The sequence below is a fragment of the Gnatocerus cornutus genome, chromosome 5 (assembly GCF_029298725.1).
Source record: "Gnatocerus cornutus isolate USDA-ARS CGAHR chromosome 5, icGnaCorn1.1, whole genome shotgun sequence".
Taxonomy (NCBI): Eukaryota; Metazoa; Arthropoda; class Insecta; order Coleoptera; family Tenebrionidae; genus Gnatocerus; species Gnatocerus cornutus.
The window spans coordinates 13,059,991-13,087,522 of NC_142237.1; the positions used below are offsets into that span (position 1 = coordinate 13,059,991).

Consider the following 27,532-nt stretch of genomic DNA (forward strand, 5'->3'; position numbering starts at 1 on the left):
TCTTTTTTAGTTTTTGATTGTTCCTTTGCGATATATTATGCACCAGAAAGACATCAGAGTTGCAGATTATAAATTTGGAGCTTTATTTGTTTATTTGAGCATAACCACGTTTTATGGTCTTAAATCAGTAGTTTCTTGGAGAAGTGAAAAAAGAAGAAGAGCAAAGTGTTAACACAAGTCGAGGGATTTGCGATTAGTTGTGTTCATGTGTGAATTATTAATATACTGAGTTATTGAAGTTCTTGTTGTCTACTCTTCACACTCATTTTCATTATATTATGTAATAATAATTGTAATATTAAAATTCAATAAATTGTTTATTAAACTCATCCAGCTGACGTTTAATGATAGATTTCCCATAATTTCATTTTTTGACTTTCAAGCACCTTTCATATTTTGACATTTTTCACGTCAAAATGCTTTGGTATGGGGGACGAAAAAACAACCGAACCTTCCCCAGAAATTCCTGCCTTTCAACTTCCGCAACCAGAAACCAAAATTGATGTAGACAAATTTATCGCAGCTCCTCGTCTCTTTGAGGTTGCACAGCAAAATCAGTATCGGCAATACCGTCAACAACCTCAGTCCGATGATCCACCTCCGCCATACTCGGAGAACCCACCAGGAGGTAGAGTTGTCTACTACGTGGTAAGTTTTACTAGCAAGCAGAAGAAATAGTTTTTAGAGAAAGATCTTTAGGTCCAACAACCGCCGAATGCAAATCCGGGTCAGCGGGCTTACAGATACAATGGCAACCGACCAAATTCGTTTGAAAATGCTGAAGGCGACGAAATTTTCATATCTGTTTTCGACAGTATAAAAGTTAGGAATCAATTTGTCCAGAAGGTGTATATGATTTTAAGTGTCCTGTTGTTTTTCAGCTTTATGTTTTTACTTATGGTCACTTTTATGTATGTATGTATATATTTTAAGAATATTAATAATAATTTGGGAAAAAAATTGCAGTGACTCGCTCAAACTCTTTATTTTTCGGAACTACTTGCCTCTTTTGATTATATGTAGGTAAGGTCTAAACATTGTTTTTACTTCTGAAGCTCATATATTTTTGCAGCATTGGTTACATATCGATTGCCATTGCCTTGTTTTGCTGTGGTAACTTGAGACGACAATATCCAACTAATTTCATCTTATTGGGATTGTTGGTATAGTGTATTATACAAGGCGATTCAAGAAAAGCGTCGCCAAAAATCTTTAAGATAGATTTATAAATTCAGCAGTCCAAAGTCTTGTAAGAATCCTGGGCTTCGGCAACTGCTACTTCGAGTTTATAAATCGATTTTTATGGTGTGTAATGAGGCGCTATTTGTGAATCACTAGGTACTCAAATTATTTATTAATATAGTTATTTTTAGGCAGTTTTTATGACTGGTATGATATCACCTGTTGTGGCCTTAACACCACCTATTACTGTTCTTATGGCCATCGGTACCACAGCTTTTGTGTGTTTCGTCGTTTCTATATTTGCTTGTCAAACAAAAGTATGAAATTGATCAATTTATCAACAATCAATTTATTTAGTCTTGTTTCAGTGGGACGTTACAACTTGTGCAATGTGCTTCTTCGTGGCCACTATAATTCTTTGTGTCTATGGACTAATACTCATGATACTCATGTTATGTGGCATTGAGTTTGAATTTTTGTATATAATTTATTCAGCATTGGCGGTTTTGCTGTTTTGTGCCGTAATATTTCAATGATTTATTTGTTTTATTTTAAATGTTTTTGTTGTAGTGGTTGATGTATGATACTCAGATGATTATGGGAGGACGAAGGGTCGAGTTGTCCACAGAGGAGTATATTTTAGGGGCTTTAACTCTCTACATTGATATAATGATCATTTTTATGCATATTTTGAATTTGTTAAACGCGTGCTCCAGATAATTTTTTTTAATAAAATTTTTATTTTTTTTTGTTTTGTTGTAATTTTGGTGTAGTTAAATGAAGTAAAAACAAGTTTTTTTGCTCTTGTTTACAGAGTTTTGGGTTCTTAGCAATCTATTTGTTTAAAATTTCAAAAATAAATAGAATGTATAATTGGTTGCATACTCCGCGTTAAGTATGAATGTTTTAAGGTATGAAAATAATCGAAACTACTTTTTGAGTAAAACAAAAAACAAATAAAAATTTTTTACATAATTAAACAATTAAGTTTTTTTGATAATTTATGGTATCTAATTGCCAAAATAAATTATTTTTGTTTCTCAAACGATTTGTTTTCGTGATTCAGATCGTTATGGATATTGTAGCTGCGCGCGTCACTTTCGCGCATGTGTCATTTGTCAAATCAAACCAAACTAGACGTGTATTCGAGACGGACGGTACGAGCGTTCGTCCTTCGCGAATAATTAAGAAATATTCGTTTTTTCTTCTTAGTTATCTAAAATATCTCGTACTGTAAAGACGTGTTTCGCTTCCGCTCGTGCGCCACAATCGTCAAACCGACAAAACCAAATCAGAATTTGAAAAAAATGTCAAAGAAACGTGCTAAAAGCAACACTGACTGAGTCCGTTACAAGCATCCTGTGTTATTTTAACCGAAAATGTAAAGTCCTACGACCAAGAAATTTGAGAATTTTTTGAAAAATCCACCACAATGACATCAATGTACAAGAAGTCATGGAGGCTGCGTAAGTAAAAAAGTTATGAAATGTCAAGTTTGCAGGTTATGTTGTCTTTTCAGAGGAACTGGGGGCCCATGAAGCCAACGTCAATTGTTTGGCGCTGGGGCACAAGTCTGGCCGTGTTATGGTAACAGGTGGTGACGATAAAAAGGTGAACTTGTGGGCCATCGGTAAACAAAGTTGTTTTATGAGCCTCAGTGGTCACACCACCCCCATAGAATGTGTCCAGTTCAATCAATTTGAAGAGCTCGTCTGTGCCGGATCCCGAGCTGGAGCCCTCAAAGTCTGGGACTTGGAGGCGGCGAAGCTCGTCCGCACCCTTAATGGTCACAAAAACGCCATCAAATGCATGGATTTCCATCCTTATGGAGATTTCCTTGCATCTGGGGGATGCGACACGACCATCAAAATGTGGGATAGCCGCAAAAAGGGTTGTATCTTCACCTACAATGGACACAAAGCCACCATCAATTCATTGAAATTCAGTCCTGATGGACATTGGGTTGCTTCAGGAAGTGACGATTCAACTGTGAAAATCTGGGATTTGAGAGTGGGACGCGTGTTGAAGGACTTCGGGGATCATTTGAATTCGGTTACGTGTGTCGAGTTTCACCCCCATGAGTTTTTGTTGGCTTCTGGGAGCGCTGACCGGTCAGTGCAGTTGTTTGATTTAGAGAATTTCACGGTGGTGTCGAGTGAACGAGATTTGGGGTTGGTGAGGTGTATGTGCTTTAATCCTGACGGGGAAAGGTTGTTTGTGGGGGTGAGAGATTATATGAAGGTCGTGGGGTGGGAACCAAATAGACTATATGATTCAGTGGCGGTAAATTGGAGCCGGGTTAGTGATATATCCATCGCACAGAATCAGCTGGTAAGTTTGAAAAAATGCATCAATTTCTAGGGGGTTCCATGATTTCTTTCAAGGGAAAAATATGGTAAAACTTCTATTATGCTACTTATTGGTACCATTTTGATCTAGCACGTTTTTGGGCCTCAAAATTCTCTGTTAATTTGCAACATGTTTGAAAGTTCTTTGGATCTCAGATTTGTAACTTTTAAGATTCATTTTAGATTCTGGAATTCTAAATTCCAGGTTTCTTCCCAGTTCAGTTTTTAGGTTTTTAAGCACTAAAGTTTGCAGGTTTTGAAATTCTCAGATGTACGGGCTTCGAAGATATTTTTTTTAGGTTTTTATATGGCTAGCTTTGTGGTTTCGCAAGTTTCTAGGTTTTCTGTTCATCAAATTTTATCCATTTTAGGTTTTATAGAATGCTGCAAGTTTTCTGGTGTCCAAACGTTTTGGTAATTGGCTAAAAAGAAACGGGACAAAACAAAAACCCACTTCTATGTCAAATCCATTTTAGTTTTGTTTGATGTTGAGCACAAACTTTATTACATCAGAGCGTAAATATGGTGCATAATTTATACATACACCTGTGTCGTTTTCGTTTTTTAAGCAAGTGTTGCGGTGAAAGGAAATCATTTTTAATTACAGAGGACTTAAATGCAACACCAACGCACAGAAGTGTATAATCAAATCATACATAAATTGAAATACGGCCATAGGGTATGAAATGTAGATGAACTATTGATATACAAGACAACAAAATTGCATTCTAGGTATAAACCGTTTAACAAGCGAAATGGGATACAACTTCCGTATATTTACTCTGAAGAGAAAATTTTATACCATAAATTGGCAAAAAATTTCAAAGGTCAAATGATCAGATCTCTCTTTTTCAAAGTTGACTCGTTTAATTGTTACTTTGGCACATTTAAATATACGTGAGTATGAGAGAAATACGGTTAGTTGCATCACCAACCAATATATTAATAAACCCAAGACGTTTAAAGATAGTAACACCGCCGTGGTGCGTTATAATTTTAGAAGAAAAGGTAATTTTAACACTTACCGGGTGGTTGGATACAAGCAGCGGCTAAGCGGGCTTTGGAATTTGAAGAGGAATTTAAGAACTAAAGTATAATTCTTCCAATATGTTGGTAGCACTGAATAACAATTGATGCAACCAAAATATGGAACGATTAGGGCCTGTCTGTTTTTTTTTGAATGATTGGACAGTGCAATAACGGTGGTACCATGGCAATGCATGTTTTTGACAATTCAGTGAAAAAAAAAACACTGTTGGCATGTTTAATTGAAGATTGATTATTGACAAAAACATTTGAAATTAACCCAAAAATCCGTTTTGTACGTGAACTGATTTAATTTAATTGGTCGATTGAATTTCGACAGGGTACACTTAAATACATGAGGTACATATTAAATAGTCATCAACCTTACGAATTCACAGAGAGTAGGAAATTGCAGTTATTAGGTCCTCCACGTTAAGGAGGTCGATCTGTTGATCAATAAATTCAATTTCCCTTACATTGACACCTTCAAGGTCGTACTTTTTCTGAATCATCAAGTATTGTTGTATTTTTTTAAATAGCAGTTAATTAAATGGTGCGAAGATCAAATGGTAATATCCGGTATCATGAAGGTACTAAAACAAATTATCGAGTACCATCTGTGCTCAATGCATCTTTAATCTGCACTTTAATGTATTGGACGACTTCCCACATGGTAATCATCGCATTCTTCTTTTCTGACCATATGTCGCAGACAATATATCGAAAATGTCTTTTCCTCGAACAGCTGACTACTCCACCCAACCCCCAAATCAATAACGTCTTCAAGGTCGAGAAAACCTTTCTCGCAGTGACTTTCGCTACTACTTACCATGTTCGGTGGAAAAGTACCATCAATTGCATGAGTCGACGTGTTTAATAGCTCGTTTCCATTTGAGTTGACGTCTTTCCTTTAAGGATGTGTTCGCATAATGAGATATGGGGGCGCGTTTACGTGCTCTATTTGGTGGCGTTTTTTTCGGTCGTTGGGGAAATTATATGTACCAGTTATCCATCGCGCGTTTAGTGTCTATAAAGTTGGAATATCGCGGAAAGTTGTAATTGAAGGGTATGGGGCTCTACTTTTGGGCTAAATTGAGTTAAGTGCTTCCGTTGCGTGACTTGATGACTGCTGAAGATATCAAGTACAAGAGGTACAAATAAAAACAAAAATCCCTCAAAAATAATCTAGAAAATAAAAAAAAACCGCAATTTTGAAAAGCAATTAAGAGGCTTATTACTTCTGAAACTGATAACGATAAGTCATAAGTGATTTCAGATCTATGTTGTTTTCCACATTTTGTTTCAGATTAACCGTGTGCTTGAAATGACGATTTCAATGTTTCTCTACGTGAGTTTATGAGTCAAGTTTATTTTACCTTGATTTTTATTTTCTTAACTCTTTAGGAAACAATCTGGTTTGACTAAGAGTCCTTTTGGTTTTGTCCCATTTTCTTTCGTGAAAGTACCAACGGTACGCAATGAAAATGTTACAGATTCATTTCATTATCTTACCGTTTAACTGAGTTTTACCGTTGGATAACGACGTCCCACCGGTTGTTCCAATTTCCGAAGGATATTATAATGTCGTTTCTAATTATGGTCAGTTTCTATTCTACCTTTTCTTCTCCGTTTGACTCAACAAGTGATGAAACAAAAGACACTCGTTTCGGTTAATACGCCTATAAATTAACATCGTAAAGATCAGTTTGCGTCATACATATTTGAGAGAATAACTACTGTGTGGTTGTAAACGACAGTTATTTCCATAATAATACTAATGTAGGCGGCACAATCTTGAGAAAATGCAGCGGAAAATCCGCGGAAAAAATCGTAGAGATTAGAAACTATATTGTGGTCACTTTGTCCGAAAAAGGAGATCAAGTTCGTCGACAAAGAAACTGTGACTCATTTGAGTCGTTACCAAGCGTTTTGTTCTTGTTAAATTCGTGACTGGCGATTTTGTAGCTTTGTTTGAAAACGGTTTTTTCATTTCTGAGTATATACATCGTTGGCTTTGTAGGTGACTTTTAGGGGACGGGCGCTATTGCCAGGCGGTTCGGTGATACAGTAGATTCCTTCTATGACGACAATATACATAATTGCATATCTCGTTATTCCGATTAAAAGTGAATCAACTAGTCATACTGTAATCAAATAAATCAGATATTCACTTCTATTTTTGTAAATCAATAACGTCATAAACTTGCTCAATTTACATACTTTTATATTCGGCTTACAAATATGTATTGATATGAAATGCAATCAAAACACACCAACGATTCATCATCAGCAAATATTTAAAATTGTGAAAATTAGGACGAATTTCCGCACCTTAGTAATATCTAATCTTCGCTCATAAAATATTTACAGTGATTCACATAATTCGTTGTTCAGAAGTTGAGTTTTATCTATTTTAGGTGTTGATTTGTCCACGAAAAGAATTATTTTTAGATCTGCTCATCACAAAATCCTTTATCTTTCTACAAGTCTTTCTATGCAAATTAATCAACTGTACTAAGACGCTATCACTAACTGTATTTTGTTCTTAATTGGAGACTAACAGTACGAAGAGATAATTAAATTAGCGACAACTTAAAACTTGAAAAACAAGATTTTTTGTGTGTTGCAAAAAGTTGAGTCGACCAAAAATCAACTTTGGGTGAAATTGTTAAACGACCGACACGTTACTTTAATTGAGTCATTGTTTTTACTGTGACGTATGGAAATATGTAATAAAAATATTAAGTCTCGTCATTATGTGGAGTCAAGAAAGACATTAATTAGTCATTAGAATTAATTGTAGACATTTTCACTTTTCAATAGTCCTAAGACGGTGTGTACTTGGCGGTTATGGCTATTTAAAAATTTAAAGCAGCACTTTTGAGTAGAGTATATCCGTCACTTCATTACCACGAGATTTCTCCTTCAAAGCAAATAAAAACACCTAAAAAATTAATAAATTTGTATAAACACCCACTCGTAGATTCAGTCGCAATTCTTTTTTTCTCTAACCAATCCTAATTAATTTCGTCAACACCAACTGCGTGATTCTTCCTCATTATCGCGATTTCTAACATTTATTTTATTCCTTATTTTTGCAACGCAAACGCCAGAGAAAGTCCTCCATGACCTCCTCTCCTCTTTCACGACTCAGACATTTAAGACAATATGGAGCCGGAAAATTACCACCGCTTTGTGCAAGGGTTAACAACACGAAGACGACCTACTCGAAATAAATATCTACCAAAACATTGAAAGGTGAACGATATGAAAATCGGTCGAGGCGCTGAAATTGAAAGTCATTAACTTCATGAAATGAGGAACGAAAGTTGATTATCGAAAATGTTAATTTTCATAATGACGAGGAAGTGTGGGAATGAAAGATACCAACGAGTACCATTGTGGGTTTTCATGAAGGTATGACGGTGTTGAGGGTCTATGATTTAATGCTGGCACGTCTGCTGGTTTTACTTTTAATCGGGAAAACGTGATATATATTGGTTTGTTATAGAGGGAATCTGTTGTAACATGCCGTGAGATCTCGAGTGAGATCCTTTCGGTTCTTTCGAGTTCCTTAGAATTTTGAAGATTTTCTGTCTTTGCTAGGGTCTTAGATCCTGTAGAATCCTGCACTTTTTTTTTATCGAATGCTTTTATTTTTACAAATATAGGACCGAGTATAGGGCTTTTATATAATTCTCTTTACATACATACTTTCTTTGAATTCTCTTTAGATTTTGTAGAGTTTGTTAGGATTCTTTAGATTTGAAGTTTGCTAGTTTGGGGTTGAGTTAGATTTTGCAGATTCTTCATATTTAGGTTTCTTGGATTCAGGGAAAAGTTAGTACCTACAATTTAGTACGATTTAAATATTTATGTATTATTGCATAAAATATACTTGTGTTATCGCATCACCTAATAATTTGTAGTTACCATTTTAGTAGATTGAGGTTTACAATAAAATTATACAGAAGTTTTAAAGAACCTGTTTTTAGAAGCGTTTAGAATGATTTTGATAGCGATCGATGACTTCTGTTAGTTTTTAACACGGAAAGAAATGGTTCTGGTAATTTTTCTGATTTTTTCTTGGGGTTGCTTTCAATTCCTGTGTTGAAGTGAAAAATATATGCTAAATTACACACAATGGATATTTATAACAATACTAGGTTTTTCCCAGCAAAACAGCTCTCGCTCTCTGCCTTAAAAACAGCAACTGTGTCTTGGGTAATTTAAAGATTTCATGAAACACAGAAAATATAATCGGGACAATGATGAAAACTCTCAATAACTGCTCAAGATGACAGCTTTTTAACCTTACAAATCCTTAGAAATCGTGCCATCACTGCTTCATCTATGCAAAACTTCATTTGCCCCAAGAATGGTACAGTTTTCGTGAAAATACATGGTGAAAAAGTTAGCAGAACAAAAGCTGGCATTTGGAACTCCAGAAAGAGGTCTTTTTTTAACCCTAGACTGTTAAAAAAAAAAACTAACATTTGCACAACAAAATTTGTATTGAACTGTGAACGACTAGGGACTTGTACTGATTTCTGACGATGCTAAGTTTTGGTTGTAGAAGAGATTTAAGACAACAAGAGTGTATGGACGCTATGGATAATGATAGGCTCAGTGTAATATCGACGTACGTAATAGTGGAGGCTAAATTATGGTCCGAGGTTGCATTTTTTTGGGAAGCACGTACCGACTTCGTCATTGTACCAAATGGGAAAATCAGTGTGAATTCTTACATTCTGAATATTTTAGAACCTTCGGTTGTACCATTTAAATCATTGATTCTTGAAAACGTCTTATTTATGCACAACAAAACAGGATCCCACATTGCTGGAGTATTGCGTACGTACCTTCAAATGGTTCCAATTCAAAAATTGGAATGGCCAGCATGTAGTTCCGTCCTAAACCGAATTGAAGGATGAAATGTGAAGAAGTCTACGGAATCACCTTAACCGACTTAACACTGTTAACGAGCTTGCTTATTATTTAACCAAACCTGGGACGTAATCGACCAGGAGATGACATTGCCAGGCAGTAATTAGTGCTACAGGACGCAAAAAACCTCACTGAGCGTGGTCGGAATTTTTGTTTTAATTGTTTGAATTGGCAATGCTTTTCACTTTTTTTTTGTTTTTAATGCATTAACCTATAAAGTGTTGACATGTATCCACTTAATTTGTCGTTTCTAATTTTTTTGTTTGTTTGTTTTAGTTGATTTTGTGTAAAAAGCATTTTATTTTGGATTTTTATAGTGATAATTTTGGGGACGAGTGTATTCGAAAGACCAGCGGTTTTTCAGTGGTTATTCTCAGTTAAAAAACTGTGTTTAATTAAGGAGAACCGACAGTACGGAAGTACAAGAAGCGGAAGCATTTATCTGTACTGATCTATTTTTATGTTCGTGGAATTTTATTGCGGTTTAAGTACCGTGGAAAATGCAAAATATCTAAGATTCCAGAAGACTCCTGGATCTGTATAAATTTTTAACAAAGCAAGACTCTTTTTAATTTGTCCATGTCTCCAGCTCATCTCCTCTATTTCGATTCACTTAACTGGACCCCTACCATTGCGAAACGACCATGCCCAGCCGATACCAATCTTCGCCGTTCCGGCGCGAATTTGGGTTGCCTTATAAACCAATAGACTGTAAACGGAATGTTATAATGTTATACAATTGTTATGGTAATTACATTTATGACATGCAACGCTTCCACCAACGGCCGTCTAAGGATGTTGGTCAACTCGACCTCCACAGGAGAAAAAGGATATTACTAAGAATCGATAGACTTATTTGGGGGAGTAACCCCATTTCGTTTTCGTTTCAAAAACGGATTGCCTACAAAGGATGATTTCTTCGAATTCGGGTGGATACGTGGGGGAGAATTCTATAATTTTAATTGTTTTTGATGGTTCCAACTGGTCTTCTAAAGAAAATATTCATGTGATAACGTGGGTCGCGATTTACATAATAACTGCCATTCTTCTCCTTTTATACCAATAACCAGAAAGTGTGAATAACACTTATGTTTACAGTATCAGTACCGGTTCTAACCTTTTTAGAAACAGAAAAAAATAGAACAAGATCAGTACTTGGTGAAAAATGATAATTTCTTGAGCTGAGCCGACATTCCAAGGCTTCCCACGCTCTAGAAATAGATTTTTAGTAAATTTGACATTTCCGTTGCGTTCATTTGCATTAAAGAAAGCAAATTTTATTTAGTTTCTTGAGACTACAATGTTAATGCAAATATATGCAAAGTGCTAATTGTTTGCTTTGCGTTGTGTAATGATATCTCGAGGTACTTTCGGTACCGAGAAACCAACTTACATCATCTTTCTCTTTAGTAAAAACTGATCAGAAATGGTTGTTGTGTTTGGTCCTTGCAGCCGGATCTCTCTGTGGGAACGCAACTCCGTTACTTTTATGAGAACTTTAAACAAATGAGTGTAAAATCCAGTTACTTTGTCACTTTTTGACCATTTTTAGCTCTAACCAACACGTAAAGGTCAACCAGATTACATGCTTTTCCGTTTCAGGTCGGCGCCTCTTTCCACCTCACCAACGTCCAGGTGTACGTTGTCGATTTGAACAAAGTCCATCCTTTTAGTCCTACTCACGACAACGCCCCTAGCCCTTTCACGCCCAACCAAAGTATTCGCAAAAGTTTTTCCAAAGCCGAGCGTCCTGTGAGTTTGAAAAACAGGTCGTTGGATGTCAAGACTATAGAAGAGAGCACGTCTGGGACTGATCCTGAGGAAGAGTCGGCAGCGGAGGTTACAAACGTGAAGGATTATAACGAAATCTTCAAAGGACGAGGATGTGAGTATTTTTTCGTGTCAAGGTCAGGATAATTGAAAGTGAACGCGGCGGGTAATTTTATGATTGTTATTAAGAACAGGTGTGCGTGTATTGATCACGATTTCGGAAGTTGGGAGAAATCGCGTGACGAGTTTTCGGGGGATTTTTTTGACACCATAATTAGTGAATTTTTCTTTTTATCATTTGTTTGACCCAGTTTTTAATTAGTGGCTTTCGGTGTTTTCTTTATTGCGACGGGTTTGCCGTTTTTCGTATCGAACTAGAGCGACTTTTACTTTTTTATCGACGGAATATTTTAGTGATAATTGATAATAGTCGGGTTTGATGAACTTCCCTACGATATTGATAAAGACGTGTTAGGTGTTGGAAATTGTGCTCAACAGAGACTTGTAGATATTATTGACGTTCGTTAATGAATAATTAGCAATGACATTGACCTTCGGTGTTTATAGGAAATCTCGTTTTATTTATTCTACTTTATTTTTATTTATTTTTTTAAAGAAGTTGGTATTTAATCTTGAATAGGTCGTACATGCATACTTGCACTTTCTCCGTTTTTTTTTATCCTTATTTTTTTTTATTTTAGAAAGTGCTTTTAGTAAGAAGTCGTAACATACTTCAACTTACGTTTAATCAGGAGCAAAATTAATAAAATAAAGAAAATTCGATTGGCAAAATATTAGAAACTATGAGCGATAGAGATTTTTGTACTTGCACGTTTCATCAGAAACAAGAATTCATCTATAAATTTTAGCTTGACATTTATCGTGATCGAACATGCTTTAATTATCGATTCTAATTTCAAGTTAATTGTTTTTTTCCTTCATTTTAATTGTGAAATTTTAAAAGTCTACATATAACATATATTTTTGGAATATTTAAAAGGAAGGAAATTAAGGTCCTTCAGATTTATTACCATTTATGACAAAAGTAAATTTGGATGATTCAAAATGCTAAAATAACGACCTTTATGAAAGACAAGAATATTTTGACCTCACGTTTCCGGGTCCTGCATTTTTAACGTCACCTAGCACATTTACAACGAAACATTCGTCTATCAAAACAATTTCCATTAACTTCTTCCGCTAACTTGCCACGCGGTTCCCGGAAGTCTCATCGATCGAAATTACACCAAACCACGAAATTCACACTCAGGCGACACTGACCTCTCGAGGCAACCAATTTTTCGCATATTATTTCAATTAATTTTCTTTTCCCCACATGCAAACTATTGTGGTTTATTTACCTTTGGGAAGAAAACCCGTACGTGTGAATAAACTTTCATTGTTTCGTGAACAATAACCCGAAAAAACGCGGAGGAGACAGCGCCGGAGTCTCCGGATTTCCCGGAACGTCGATTTTCGATGCGTCTAATTTTGGGCGTCGGTAAAAATAGAATACAATTGATGGGTCGTTGACAGGTCATTCCGATTAAAAGATTATAAATAGATACGGAAAAAGAGAAGTTTTCGAACGCATGTTTGCTTTCATGGAGTTTCATGTTACAACGCAATGAAAAGATAATAGTGGAGATGGACGATTAAGTTATTTTTATTTGGTGATAATTCGATTACTTGTTTTTGTCACAAATTGATACCACGGATGAGATTAAGAGATTATATTGTAGCTGTCATGTTATAATAAATTAATTTTCTTCTTCATTTCTTCCGTTATGAATATAAAAACTGTTGCATGCTTGCACTGGTAATTAGGTTTGTCGCATCGGCGATACATCATTGAGATTTTTCTATTTACCTACTTAATGCAAAAACTGGTTGCATTCAAGATTTTAACATAGTTGCTCTCATTTCTAGCACTAATAACAGTACTGTCGTTTACTTCTTGCAATGTTATATGTATGTACTTGGTAACCGCAAGTTAAGCTTCTCCGCTAGTCATTGCTCTCATTTTAACGTTGAATTATTACTAATAAAATTGTTCTTTGCTTCTTTGATGTATTTTCGCGCAAAAGTACTTATATCTCTTTTAGATTTTTTCATAGAGCTCTTTCTTGAGGAAACCGGAAATTTATCATTATAAAACAACATGTAGGTATTTTATCGCTATAAAGTCGAGTTCGTTGACTTATTTCAACATTCAGACAGTTGGCTCTTCAGTTTGTGGCAAGTGTAAATTTGAGCAAAGTAGCAGAGGCAGATATGCAAAATTTTCTGTTTTACGCAAATTTTTTCTCCAATTTTGAACTACTGAAAAATGTGTTGAAAATGGGACCATTATCTCGTTTATTTGTGGGGTAAATGTGGTTTTTTTATTTTACGTAGAATCTAAATTTGTGTACTATATATTTTTTTAATTTTTCTACTTGGCAGTACATAATTGAGATCTTGGGGTATACTGTCAATTGCAAAAATTGCACAAACTTTTGGGTCTACTAACTATAAAAAACGGAAGATTTTAAATTTGATTTTGAAGCCGCGAACTGTTTTCCCAATGACCTCTTCAACTTGCTACAATAACAACAAAAGTATGTCGATGATTACCTATTTTCACACAACCTTGACACCAAGAATACGAATGAAGTTGTAATTCTTGAACAAACATAAAAAGAAACTAATTAAAACAACCAATATAAAACTTCAAATCTCCGTCTGTTCATTTTTATAATGAAACCACCTCAAACTTTCGTTTTCATTCTCTTCCATTAGCTATAAATTACCACTACGTTACTTAACACACATCAAAAGCCGCAATTTCTTCATTAGTAAAGCAAATGAACGACTGTGAAAATTGAATGGCAAATCGCAAGGGTGTAAAGAGCATTTCGTTCCGTATTTGCCATCCAGGAAATTCTTCACGTGCGCGGGTTTAACAATGCAAAACGTATGCACAAAAAAGCAGCGAGCGTGTAATTATTTAATAAAAGTTAGATTCCGAACTGCTCATTAAAATTCTATCAGAAAAATGCGTTTTTTCACCGGCGTGCTTTTAGTGCAGTGAACTGCATGTAGACGGTGCTCAAGATGGTAATTAGACTGAACAGAATCAGTTTCTTTCGCAGTTTGATTCTCGTAGATTTTTGACCTTTAGGAAAGGGCCATCTTAAACGCAACTTAATCAATAGTGTCATCGACCGTCTTATATCCAGAAAGTGGGTTAATTAGTATGTAGATTAGAGGAAGGGCATGTCTATCCTAATGTTTTTACCCATTTGCAGGGAATTTTAGAGATAAATCTTCTCCTTAGAATCTCATAATTTCAAATGTTAAATTAGACTCAGCATAGCTTAAATTACATCTGTCTAAACAATGCAACAAAAGAAAACCTACATTTCACATGCTCACGTGACAGGTCCTTCCGTTTACTCCAAATTCGAGGTTCATTTGTTAACAAAAGATTTTTCACAAGCTCCTTTCGTGTCTTTCTTTTTACCATAAAATCGAACGCATTTTGCAACACACGGAAAAAGGAACGCAATTCTATTATTGTTAAAAGTTTAATTTCATAATTCAAACAATAGATTCTTACATCGACGATTTTTTATTTTATTTTGGAACTTTCGTGGTGTGTTAACTCGTTTTCTCACGCTTTATTTACGGAAAAGGTGAAATCGGGCTTGATTGTTCGTAACTGAGAAGTGTATTTTGGAGCATTGTATTTTTTGAGGTACTTTCGTGGAACAATCTTTGTTGAAAATTGGTTTTAGATCAAATAGGATAATCAATTTATTTAGTGCCACATTTTTTCTGGTTTTCTTAAGGATTTTAAATAAATTATTGTCGGTTTTGTTAAATAGATATTTATTATACAAGAGTATGTATAATGGCACCTTTTGTTCACGCAAAAAATTAGTTATTAATTAACTACTTTTATTGAAAATACGCTCAACTTACTCATTTGGAACAGATAAAGTACCACATTACTATCTAGAGATATAAAGTATTTCTACTCATTTTTTTTTAAATACCATATCGTCGAATTTTATAAAATTTGTTTGAAAAGTTGTGATAAAACTTGAGAACTGTGCTTCAAGGAATTTAAAAAATAAACAACAGAACACATTTTGAGTTTTTTAGAGAATCTCAGGGAATCTCAAGTTATGCAATGAAGAATCCTGGAAAATTTTAGAGAATTCCAAGGATTTGTTGAGAATTTTTGAGGATTCCGAAGAAACGTATGAAATTCCAGAACTCTAGCGAACCTAAAAAACTCAAAAATTAAAAATAAACTTTTTCTAAACCTAAAGACTAAAAATTCACAAAATTCAGAGAATTCCAAATTATCGCAGGAATTTTTTAAGTAATGTAGCAATCTTGCGTTAAATTTACAAACATAATTTGCTTTGTTCCTTGAACATACTTACTGCGATTACTGCGATTAATTTTCACGTCAAATTTAATTTAGAGTTCGCCGATTTAATAATCCGGATAATTAAATTCGATAACCAATATACACTTTTAATTTATTAGCATTAAAACGTTTATTTTGATATGATGTAAAGTGGGCCATATAATTATTTTTTTATTTTAATGAAAACTAAGTTTGTTTATTTTGAATTTTTATTATCGCCACTTTATAGAAAAACAGTCTGAAGGAATATGATTTCACTAATGTCATATTTTCGTTATCTTTTTTACTTTTAACAATGTTTTAAACATAAAAAAATATAATTGTCACCTAAAAAGTGTCCTTTAAACAACAACAATCTCGTAATTATAATTTGCGAATACGCGTGAAATATTACACAAACAAAACACCGTCGCCAAGGCTGCCAGTCAGTAATTTGATATACGACAGTTGCATGTGGACAAGAAAAAGTGGTCAATAATTGTTTTTTCAATGACAATCGAAGTTCTGTACAAATTCGTGGAAAAAACCGCTGTAAACACCGCACTAAAATGTTTTTTTCCAGTGTGTCGGACGCCGCCCCCTGCCCCCGAACCGTTCCAAAGACCCGAACATGAGTACTCCGGTGAGTTGTGTTGAATCTATGCACATTTATTAATTTTTTGTGTTTTGCAGATCCGGCGGAACCTCAAATTCTGGCTGACATCACAACCGACAACTTCGAGGCTCTCTCACTCGATAACAGTATCAACAATTATTCGCCGCCACCGGCCGTCACCTCTTCACAGTATTCTCGTTCCAAGTCAAATTTGGATCAGGTGTATGTTAGTAGACTGACAAAACAACAAGACCGAGAGAATATTCTGCCTAACAAGAAGGTTCAGTCGCCGCCGCCACCGCAACAGCAGTATACACCAACACCTCGGTAAACTACTTCGTAGATGTAGAAATGATTATTAATTTTGTTGTTGTAGGTTGCATCTACAGCGTCAAAGCAGCTGTAAGGATGTACCGGAAACCAAACCGCCCAGTATTATCAAGCACAGTGTTTCCGATGCCAATATTAGTAAAAGCAGCATGTCTTCGAAGAGTTCGTCGAGGAAGAACTCGTTTTCCAGACCTAGTCGTAATTCTAGCGTACCTAATGTTTCGAAAATACCAATGAACAGTGCGAGGGGCACGGAGAAGAGTCTTAAGTCTCCGCCGGCGTATATTACAAGTGCACCTGTTGATATTTATGTTAATTCCAAGATTTCTCCGGATAGTAGTCCGACGGAGGAAGAGGAGTTTGTTCCGGTGTCGATAGACAGGCCGGTGGGACTGGATCTAGACGATTTCCTTCCGGTTAGTATGGAGATGGTTTATTTTCAGATTTCTGTTGCACTTCCTCAGAGGAAGTCTAAAAACAGCAATGGGTGTAAAGGATACGAAGAATTAAAAGAAAGTTTCTGTTTCAAATGTTAAAAGGCTTTGAAGGAAGGAGTAAGGAATTCTGAAGGGATAATGAAACGAACCAATATTGCATAAAAAGATCCAAATGAAAAGATTCCATGGTTTATTTTTTGGAAAATTACAGTGTCGAAACATTGCAAAGAGTCTAAAAGTAATTGAGGAATTAAGATGTCGAAAGGATTAGACAGAATGTAGAGAATTTCAAATTCGAATTTCTAGGTTAAAAAAAATCAGATCTCGAGTAATCAATAAAACCGAAAGAGACAATCAAAAGAATGATAAGTTGAAGCTGATGCAAAGATAAATAATATAAAAAATATAGAGAATTTTAAGAATTCAATTTATGATAATTCAAAGTATTTGGACTTACTAAATGATAAAGAAGTTCTTAAGAAAACAATATAATCATATTTTCTAAAGAATGTGAGCAATTTAAACAATCTGAAGAATTTAAGGATAATAAAGACACTAATTAAAGAGACTGTAAATTCTAAAGATAAGTTGCAATTTTGAGAGAATCTATTGAATCTGAAGAGTCGAAAGAATACGAAATATAAGGTATTGAAAAGATTCCGAAAATGTAATATTATATAAAATCTAATATTTAATACAAAGAAATTAAAGAAACAAAATGTTATTGTAAATATGTTAAAACACGCAAGTGGAACAAGCAATTAAGTGCAAGAATTCAACGAAATTAAAGAATCAAAAAAGAATCTTCAAGATTAAACACAATGAATTTATCTAATATTTGATACAAAGGAATTAAAGAAATAAAATGTTATTGTAAATATGTTTAGACACGCAAGTGGAACAAGCAATTAAGTGCAAGAATCCAACGAAATTAAAGAATCAAAAAAGAATCTTCAAGATCTAAACACAATGAATTCGAAAATAAAAAAAATAAACTCTAATCACGAGAGAAGGCGCCTACGTAATTTTTTTTTATCAATATCGTATGGTTTATGCAATCAGACATTTTTTTTTTCAAATGTTTTCTTCCAGTTCATTATGCTAAAGTAACAATGTATCTATTTTCTTAATTTAATGACGCAACCGTCTTTTTTTCTGATTTTGTGCTAATATTCTTTAATGAGCATATAATGAAGCCCTTTTACATGAGGGTAAAAAGACAAATTCTTTCGAGTGTAGTACACTATTTTATCTACGACTAAACAAATTGTAGACAGTTTATTTTTATCGCCAGCTTTAAAATGTAATTTAAAAACGTGTGTCGGGACATTGAGGTTGCAACTAAAATTTTGATTTTGAGTATTCATAAAGAAATACGTAATAGTTATCTCCAAAATTTCTAAAAACAATTTGAGAAAATATGTACAAGAGAATTTAAGAAATTGAAGAGAACTTGAAAAAGAATAAAAAAATAATATAGAGAATTTAAAGAACGCAAGATTTGTGAACATTTGAACAAATCTAGAAAACAACTGAATACTGTGAGGGTGCATCTAAAACAGACCAAAAAAGTAACAAAGACATACAATTTTGTAAAAACCATTTTTTTCCATCAAGCCAAACTAATCATTTTTTTTATTTCCAGAAAAATCACCGATCTCTGGGTTACCAACAACAACTTCCAGACATGTCCGAAGCGGAAGTCTTGGGTGCCCTGATGCGTGGTCACGAACCCATGATGGCCATGCTGGTCACGCGCCAAAGAAGTCTAAAATTGGTTTTGGCTCAATTCCGATCAAAGGATATTAAAGCTGCGGCAGAAACGGCACTAGCAATGGGAGATTTAGCCATTATAGTTGATTTGTTAGGCGTTTTTAACTTAAAATAGTGAGTTAAATTAATTCTGCTTGAATGAAATGAAAATTTTATCATTTTTAGCACTGTATGGAATCTGGATCTATGCGTTTTGTTTTTACCCAAGATCCAGGACTTACTCCAGAGTAAATTTGAAACGTGAGTATATAGATCTGTTTTTAAACTTTAGTACAGACATAACAGAGCTACCAACCTACAAAAAAAAGGACACTAGACGATGTAGCAGACGAGGCTTGTATGTTGGGTTGCCTACCTCTCAGCAACACTCAAGGTTTTCGCTCCATGACTGTGAAATTGCAAAGATAAATTTAAATACTTGTATGACTATACGTATTATTAACTTTTAATGTTATTCCACCACCCCCATAAGCGGTCGCAAAGAACTTAATTCAAATGAAATCCGATCATACTTAATTTCCATGGTATGGATATTTTATGCATTAACGACTTTGAATTATACTCGTTAGTTTCATGGTTTTGTCTATTACTTGAGGCGTTCAAAAGGTTAATGAGCAAGTTTTTGTTTAGCAAAATCAATTTCTCTTTATATTTTATTGGTGACTTCGAGTGGTTCTAATATCCAACTTACACTTTATTTAACTTTGACTTAACAATGAAACACCAGGAAGATAAATTACAAAAATTACATAGCAGATAAAGTTCTCAAAAGCGTCTTCTGTAACGACATTTTCGCTCTCAGTCCGTCGCAGAAGTTGTTAATATAATTATATTTTAATTCACAGCGGCGTTTCTTTGATTCCAGTTTATTTTATTATTAACGTTTTTAATAGCCATGAATTTATAGCTTATTCTCTGTTGCTTTTTGATTTACTTTTCTAAAGTATCATGGTTGTGAAGTTCCGCATAATTTCTTGTCCGCTTAAGCCATGGGAGGTTCCCATATGATCCTATTCAAAATCAGACGTGTTTAATCATGTTCCACAAGAAATCGTTTTGTGAACGAACTTATGACTTCCCGTTTCTGCAACAATGCTCATCTCTTTTTTCGTGAGTTTTTCTTTCATAATCCGCCCGATCGATAATTATAATTGTTCCATTAACGAGACGTTGCGTTAAATAAATCGATAATCTAATATTAGCTTCACAGGCTTGATTTTAAACTGTTGATTTGAAAGTAAATAATATCGATTTTAGTTTTGAAAAAGGACGAGATGAGCTTCCTGTTTTTTTTTGCGCTCGCCGGGTGTGTCGTTGGAATTACGAACATTCTCTTTTTGAGCATGTTCTCTGTAAGTTGCAAGTACAACAGACAAAACCTACTGGAATTTCTTCAAAGTTCGCTTTTTCTTGAGAATGACTATTCGAACTATTCTCCTCTCAATTGTGTCTTTGCATGTTTTTTCAATTTTAGTTTCTAGAATATGAGGTAAATCGTCAAGACGGGATCTGAGAAGGCTTTAAAACTTGTAATATTTACGGTGCGGCACTGGTTGTTTTTCAAAAACGAAAAACAATAAATACGTACCTGTCGATATCAAATGTCATTCGCTTATTATACAGATTGAATTAAATTTGTGTGGTAGTTCTAGTATGACGCTTTTGACCATCTATATCATATTTTTAATGTGATTATCTGTAAAAAATGCATATTTTAAAAATTATCTGTTTTAATCATGTAACTAAAAGTTAAGACAAAAAATTTTAGAAGTTAAAAAAAATAATTTATTACACTTATAATATACAGGGTCTGGCAACACTTGTGTCCACCCTCAAAATCGTCTTTAATTTTAAAGATAAAATTTTGGAAATTTGTATACGCTCATAGTTGACAAAGCTCTAGAAGCTGACGCAAAAATTTGTTTTTTATCACGGTTTGGTTGGCGTCGCGACGCCTAAGAAGTATAATTTTTAGCGAATTTTGAGTTTTTGCGGAAATATTCGCAAATTCAATTTTTTCCAACATAACTGTAATACAAATATAGTTTTTATTTAAAATCGAATGCAAACTGTGTTTAAAATTTGCGAAGAAAACGTTGTTTTATTAAGTTAGTTTTCAAAATTATGACAGGGCAGCGGCAAACTACATTTACACCAAAATTTCCCAAGTCACTTCATTTACTTTTATAAAGGTTAATTTTGATTAACACGGGCATGTTGCACTTAAGGACACCAGAAATCGTTAATTAACATCGACAAAGCGACAATTTCACCAAGTAAGACTTTTGTTACAATCTAAAGCGAGCCAAAGAATAGATGTCATTTGTGACACAAGATGTTGACAGATGGGTGTAAACGTAATTCCTAGTTTTGACGTAATGAAATTGGAAACTAACTTTATAAAACAGCATTTTTTTCTCAAATTTTGAAGACAATTTGCATTGAATCTAAAATAACAACTGAGATATTTTTAACATATTTATATTGAAAAAAAATTAAATTAGGGGTTATCACAAACCTTTTCAATTACCTAAAAATTACATTTTTAAGGCATCGCGACGCCAAAACTACTAGTGATAAAAAACAAATTTTTGCGTCAGCTTCTAGAGCTTTGTCAACTGTGAGCGTATTCAAATTTTCAAAATTTTATCTTTAAAATGAAAGACGATTTTGGGGGTGGACACAAGTGTTGCCGGACCCTGTACAAGTGTCCCCGAACTTGTGACCAGAAAAAAAAGGCTTATGGAGACAAGAATTTTTAACCAAAATTTCGAAACAAAATTTTTTTAACTTAAAAAATAATCGAGTTAAGACAAAAAAACGGTAGCCAATCCCGAAGCTGAACAGAAATTGAACTATGGACACATACTATTATCCATTGGTCAAATGAACATTACACTCCCGTTGCATAGGAAATTGGGATGATTCTTTATTCCACCTCTAGAATAAGTTTTCGAGATTGACTGTTAATTTTTTATCTTTTCTTGAATACTATTAAACTTAATCAATTTTTGTTTTGATTTTGTTTGCTGTCGGCACCTCTCCTTGTTCTCTGGGTTATGAGTTCTTTGCAGCCTGTATAGTATAAAATGTTCCATCAAAATTACTAAATGTGTCAACTTTTATTTTTATATTTTAAATGATTTAAGCTAAAATTTGATATAAAATAGTCATTGTATAAAATTATTTACACTGATGAAAAAACGTTTTTTTTTTGTGCTCCCGTATGACTGTAAAAATTGAGGTTGCGGTAGTTGCCGCTTAGACGACGATATAGTAAAATGGATTACAATAATTTAAATAACAGCAATCATTGTGTAAAAAAGTGTAACGTTTAGCAAAAATTGCGACTTTTTGAGACAGATTTTAAAACAGGCCTAGTTGTTTGAAATCGGTACTGTCTCGCCTAAATCAAAACGATTCATAGAACATAAAAATGACTATGGTTGGCAATCCAAAGTCACCAAATGGAAATTTCACAATTATAATGCCAAAATTTCAAAATAAAATCTTTAATTTCTACTCACTCTGCAAGAAAGCGTAAGAAATAGATAATTTTTGCATTGGGAAGTTATATATTCAAAATTCCCTTAAATTCGATTCTTAATAACATCTATCGATCCCGATTTCTGTTTTTGTTGTGACAAGTTTAACGTCACTATTGTTGCCTCTTTTATTCATTTAGTAAACCGCACTTTTTATCGTCATAATTCCTGTAATTTTATGTCTGTGGTACAAAAATGATAACGTTTGAAGTTCTTAAACGCTCGAAATATGGATAAACTGATCGCTACAATACCCGTTCCGCATCGTCCGTTAATAACACTTTTTCCGAAAAATTCTATATCCCACAATAATAAAGTACAATTCCGCCAGAACAACCATAATCTTCGCGTTTATTCATCGGGCGTCACCTTCCGCGAAACACACAATCACTATAATCACAATCTTTAAAAGAACGCGTGTGAAAGTATCGCATTAACCCTTGAAAAAAAGCCATTCATTCGAATTTCCGAAATTATTTATGGCAAAGAATCGTTTATTCGCTTCGTTTCCACTCCTCAGACACGACGCTCTACTTCTTCGAAACGAGACAGATTGTGGGAAATTTTCTATGTTCGTGCAAAGTTAATTATTTTTGTTTTAATCGCGGCATTTTCAAAAAGGTGAACTATTCGTTATGTAATGATCGATTTCCGCTCATTTGAATGTTTCGAGATCCAGCTGACGTTTTTCCCTTCCGTGTAGGAAGTGTTCAATTTTTTTCATGTTATAAGCACGCATTCGGGACTTGTTGCGTAAAGTATGGTTCGTTAAGAACCGTAAAAATTCGAGACCTGCCCCTTGTTTTCACGGAACGTCGGATTTTGACGCAGCAGAGGGTTAATTATCGAGGGATAGAAACAGACGGGTATTGAGTCGATACGGGATTTATTTTTTTAATTATCGGGAAAAATTCTGGGGGGTGGTAAGTTTTTGACATGTGATAATTTACTGAAGAAGGGGGCAATTGTAGCAGGTTAATATAATGTAGAAATGTAGCCCTTCTGTACAGTGGAGGCACCTTTTTCTCCATAAAGAGTAAACTTTAGTACTTTGGCATAAAAAGTGTCTATTTGGAGTTGATTTCTCTCTCCCAACGGTTGTCGTTACCATTTTCCCAGCTATAAACAAGAAGAAACCGCGTCATCTCACGACACCTTCCACCCTATCACGAAACCATCACAACTTTCCCATAAACAAACTCGATCGCAATAAATAAATCATCCCTTTTTTAAGGGTGGTCCGATTTTCGTCCACATTAGGCATTCATTGGCACGCGCGTCGATCCGTCCCGGCGATCAACCCTTCCGACCGTTACTTTGTGAGAAAATCACTCGAAACTACCCTTTCGGCTACCTGTGCGTACAAAACGACGTGTTTGCATAAACATTAAAGTGGAGTGTCCTTGATGTCAGTCATCCGACACCGACGGCGACGTCTTGTCATTGTTACTATTGTCGCATGCTAACGAGGACAGCTGAGAATCGAACCCTCGAGGACGTCATTAAAATATGACGTTTTTAAGGTGGATGCCGGCGCAATTAGGGGCCGAGCGATTCGAATGAGTTGTTTCTGGATTAATAGAGGACGTGCGTTGTGCACACGATCGAAAAGCAATGAAAAGCAATTCGAAACGAACGCCCGGCGATTTGAATACGGACGAGGATAATGGGAAGGACAATTGGGAAAATATGAGACGGAATTGGCGCGGCACGCTGGGCCGAAGAAATTTAAATTTAACGCGGACTTTCTACGGCTACTTTCATTGTTTAATTTTAAAGGGGTGCAATACACAATTGAACTGTTACAGTTACAAAAATTAGTTCGAATCGGATATAAGGCGTGACCCAAAAAAATTAAAAATGTACTTTTCAGGCCCATGAAACCATTGTGGTTTGATTTTTGTGGAGTGCATTTTTCATTTAATTCCCCGAATTCACATTTTCTTGAAACTTCTTGGGTCGGTTTGCACAATAATTGAATTGAAATTAAGTTAATCTCGCAACTAATTTGACGATTGCTAACATTTGATTGGCGGAACAACGATTACGTGCCACTTTAACATGATGTTGTTGCTATTTATTTGAGAAGGATATTAAGTAAGTCACTTATCACTTCGTCTCGTATCGTTCAGAAACAAAATCGCACCCATGAGCTCTAATAGTTTAGAAATTTGTACTGAAAATTCTAGTTTTAGTTCTATTTTTTAAAATTTGTAAATAAAATTAAATCTCCCACTAGTTTTACTGCATTTAAATATTAAGTCAGAAATTTTTGGAATTTCATAAATTATTCTAGATTTTACAAATCAGCAAACACTTTCTACGTGTCAAATACGAAAACATCTAGTTTTTGTGCCTGAATTTCTTAATTTTTTCTTTAGAGGTTTATTTTTTAGTGTCTAAATTTCCACGATATCGTTGCATAAACGTTCTTTCGTAACAATATTATACCGAAAAAAATCCGCCAAATTTCCACGCCACTTGATGTGTACACTGCGTACGCCTAATTCTAACACAAACACTTCTTTCTTTTCTTGTGAAAACCACATCAAAATTCCAACTTTTTCCTTCTTTAGCGTAATTGAATAAAACGCAACCCGTCGTAAGAAACTTATTAACCGAAACTGGTTTTTCTCCATTTCGCAATTACGTATCTCCTCGATCGAATCGATCATTAACCAATAGACGTTTTTCTGTTAACCACTTTCAAAACGCGACTTGTATAAACGACAGAAGATGCTTCAATTTCCGTGAAATTGAAAAAAACCGGAATCTTAACCCACTCCTTGCGGTACTCTATTGATTTTTTTTGTTTTTTTCAGGTACATGACAACAGGTTGTAACACCCTAAAGCTCATTCTCAGGCACTTCGGACCAGTCATCAAGAGCAACGTCCAGTCGCCGGTTGGTAGCTTCGGCGTGGATATCCCTCGCGAGGAGCGCTACAAGAAGTCAATGAAATGCCACGAGATCTTGCAGAACTTGAGGAGTTTCCTTACCAAGAAACAGTCGATGCCGGGGTCCATGGGGTCGGCTTTTAGAGAGGTGACGTCGCTGATTGAGAGTACGTTCGACTGACGAAAACCGAAATTGGCGCACGTGAAGTTTAAGAGTGTTTGAGGGTGCTCCCATGACAATAGTCTTGAATCTCTACTATTTCTTTCGGTTTTAATTGTGATGAGTCTTGTTTTGTTATGTCTAGCGATTCCGTCCAGCGAACAAAATACATACTTTTGTAATGGTACACTTGCGGTCACGGATTTTGGACAATGTTAAACGTACTTACATGTGGCCCAAAATTTTGTGACCGCACATGTACCAGCATTATTAATGCGATTAACGATACTTAATGAAAGTTACTAAATCGTAGGTAGGTATTTATTGTATTTGATGTAGTGATAGGTGACGAGAACGGTTGGTTGGTGATGTGACGAAATCTGGTTTCTTGCCTATTTTATTAACACGTTTTGTGCCATTTTATGTTTTTTAATTTGTTTTCGAGGATCCACCGTAGACGCTAACCTCAGTTTCTTTTTTATTCGTAGTTTGTATAATAACATGTACAATATATTGTAATATTATTTATAATAAAAAATATTAATGATAGCGAGTTGTTTAATGGTACTACCGGAACTATAAAGCGCGAAATTCAAATCCAGAATTTCGACGCCGTTTTTTAGGATCACCTGGTAGCCGAACTCTTCCTCCACGCATCGCCCATCACTAATTAATTACAACCCATAAATAACGCGGCCAATTTCCGAACCCATTTTAATCCGTGACCCCGTCCCGACCATCGAACAATTGAAATATATGCAAAATACTTTTAAATTATGCAAATCGCGTTATCGGTGAATAATTAACACGTCACGCCTTATTCCATTATCTAACATTAACGACAAGTGTAGTTTGCATAATGGCCACCCCTATTCAAGCGACATTCATCCCTAATATACATATACATGTATATATTATTAGGAGAAGCGAAAACTGTTGCGATATCACGTGTCACGTCTTTATGAACACGCTTTGACACTTGTGTACGTGATATACTGTCCAACAGATGTTTTAGCCGATTTAATCAAAGGGATAATTAATTCTGGAGCGACTGTATATGAGAGGAACAGTGGAATTTGCATAGGGGGGTGGTGCACCTGCGGAGCGGAGTGAAATTTTGATCGCTCCATTATGTTTAGATTGAATAAAAATCAATTAATTCAGCGGATGTTGATTATTACCAAGAAGATAAAATTTTGTACTTTTATTCGCAGATAAATTTCGTACAAAAATGGTAAATCTATTTAATTTTTTCTAGATCTATCTAGGCTGCTAAATTATTACATATTATTATGAATGGAATTTTCTTTAAGTTTTTTATTTATTTTTTTTAAGATTTTCCTTAAATTTTATTTCGATTCAATTAATAATTTTTATATGTTATTTCTTATTAGATTTTTCTTAGATTCTCTTTAGAATCTCTAATAGTTTGTTTAAAACTTAAATTCTAATTTCTGTAGGTCTTTTGGATTCATTGTAAATTTGGATCAATTTTCTTTGCATGGCTTAGATTTTCTTCTAAGTTCTTGTTAGATTTTTTTATTTGTATATACAATTTACAATTTACAATATACAGGGTGCGGCAACACTTGTGTCCACCCCCAAAATCGTCTTTAATTTTAAAGATACAATTTTGAAAATTTGCATACGCTCATAGTTGACAAAGCTCTAGAAGCCGACGTAAAAGTTTATTTTTTATCACTTATAGTTTTGGCGTCGCGACGCCTTAAAAATGTAATTTTTAGCTAATTGTGCGGTTTGTGAAATGTTAAAAATATTTCAGTTGTTATTTTAGATTTAATGCAAATTGTCTCCAAAATTTGAGCAAAAAATGCTGTTTTATCAAGTTAGTTTCCAATTTCATTACGTCAAAATTGGGAACTACGTTTACACCTATCTGTCAACATCTTGTGTCACAAATGACATCTATCCTTTGGCTCGCTTTAGATTGTAACAAAAGTCTAACTTGGTGAAATTATCGCTTTGTCGATGTAAATTAACGATTTCTGGTGTTTATAAAGTGCAACATGCCCATGTTAATCAAAATTAACTTTTATAAGAGTGAATGAAGTGACTTGTGAAATTTTGGTGTAAACGTA

The 27,532-nt window shown here is 34.7% G+C and overlaps 1 protein-coding gene across 1 annotated transcript; it reads left to right on the forward strand.

The window, feature by feature from the left end:
* The first annotated feature begins 2,284 nt into the window (after positions 1 to 2,284).
* On the forward strand, positions 2,285 to 25,954 carry kat80 (katanin p80). Its single transcript, XM_088035724.1, has 9 exons — positions 2,285 to 2,648; positions 2,702 to 3,513; positions 11,106 to 11,388; positions 16,259 to 16,318; positions 16,369 to 16,618; positions 16,668 to 17,037; positions 18,704 to 18,945; positions 18,997 to 19,071; positions 25,199 to 25,954. The coding sequence occupies exons 1-9, from the start codon at positions 2,615 to 2,617 to the stop codon at positions 25,452 to 25,454; spliced, it is 2,382 nt and encodes a 793-aa protein (XP_087891850.1). The 5' UTR covers positions 2,285 to 2,614; the 3' UTR covers positions 25,455 to 25,954.
* Positions 25,955 to 27,532: the final 1,578 nt, after the last annotated feature.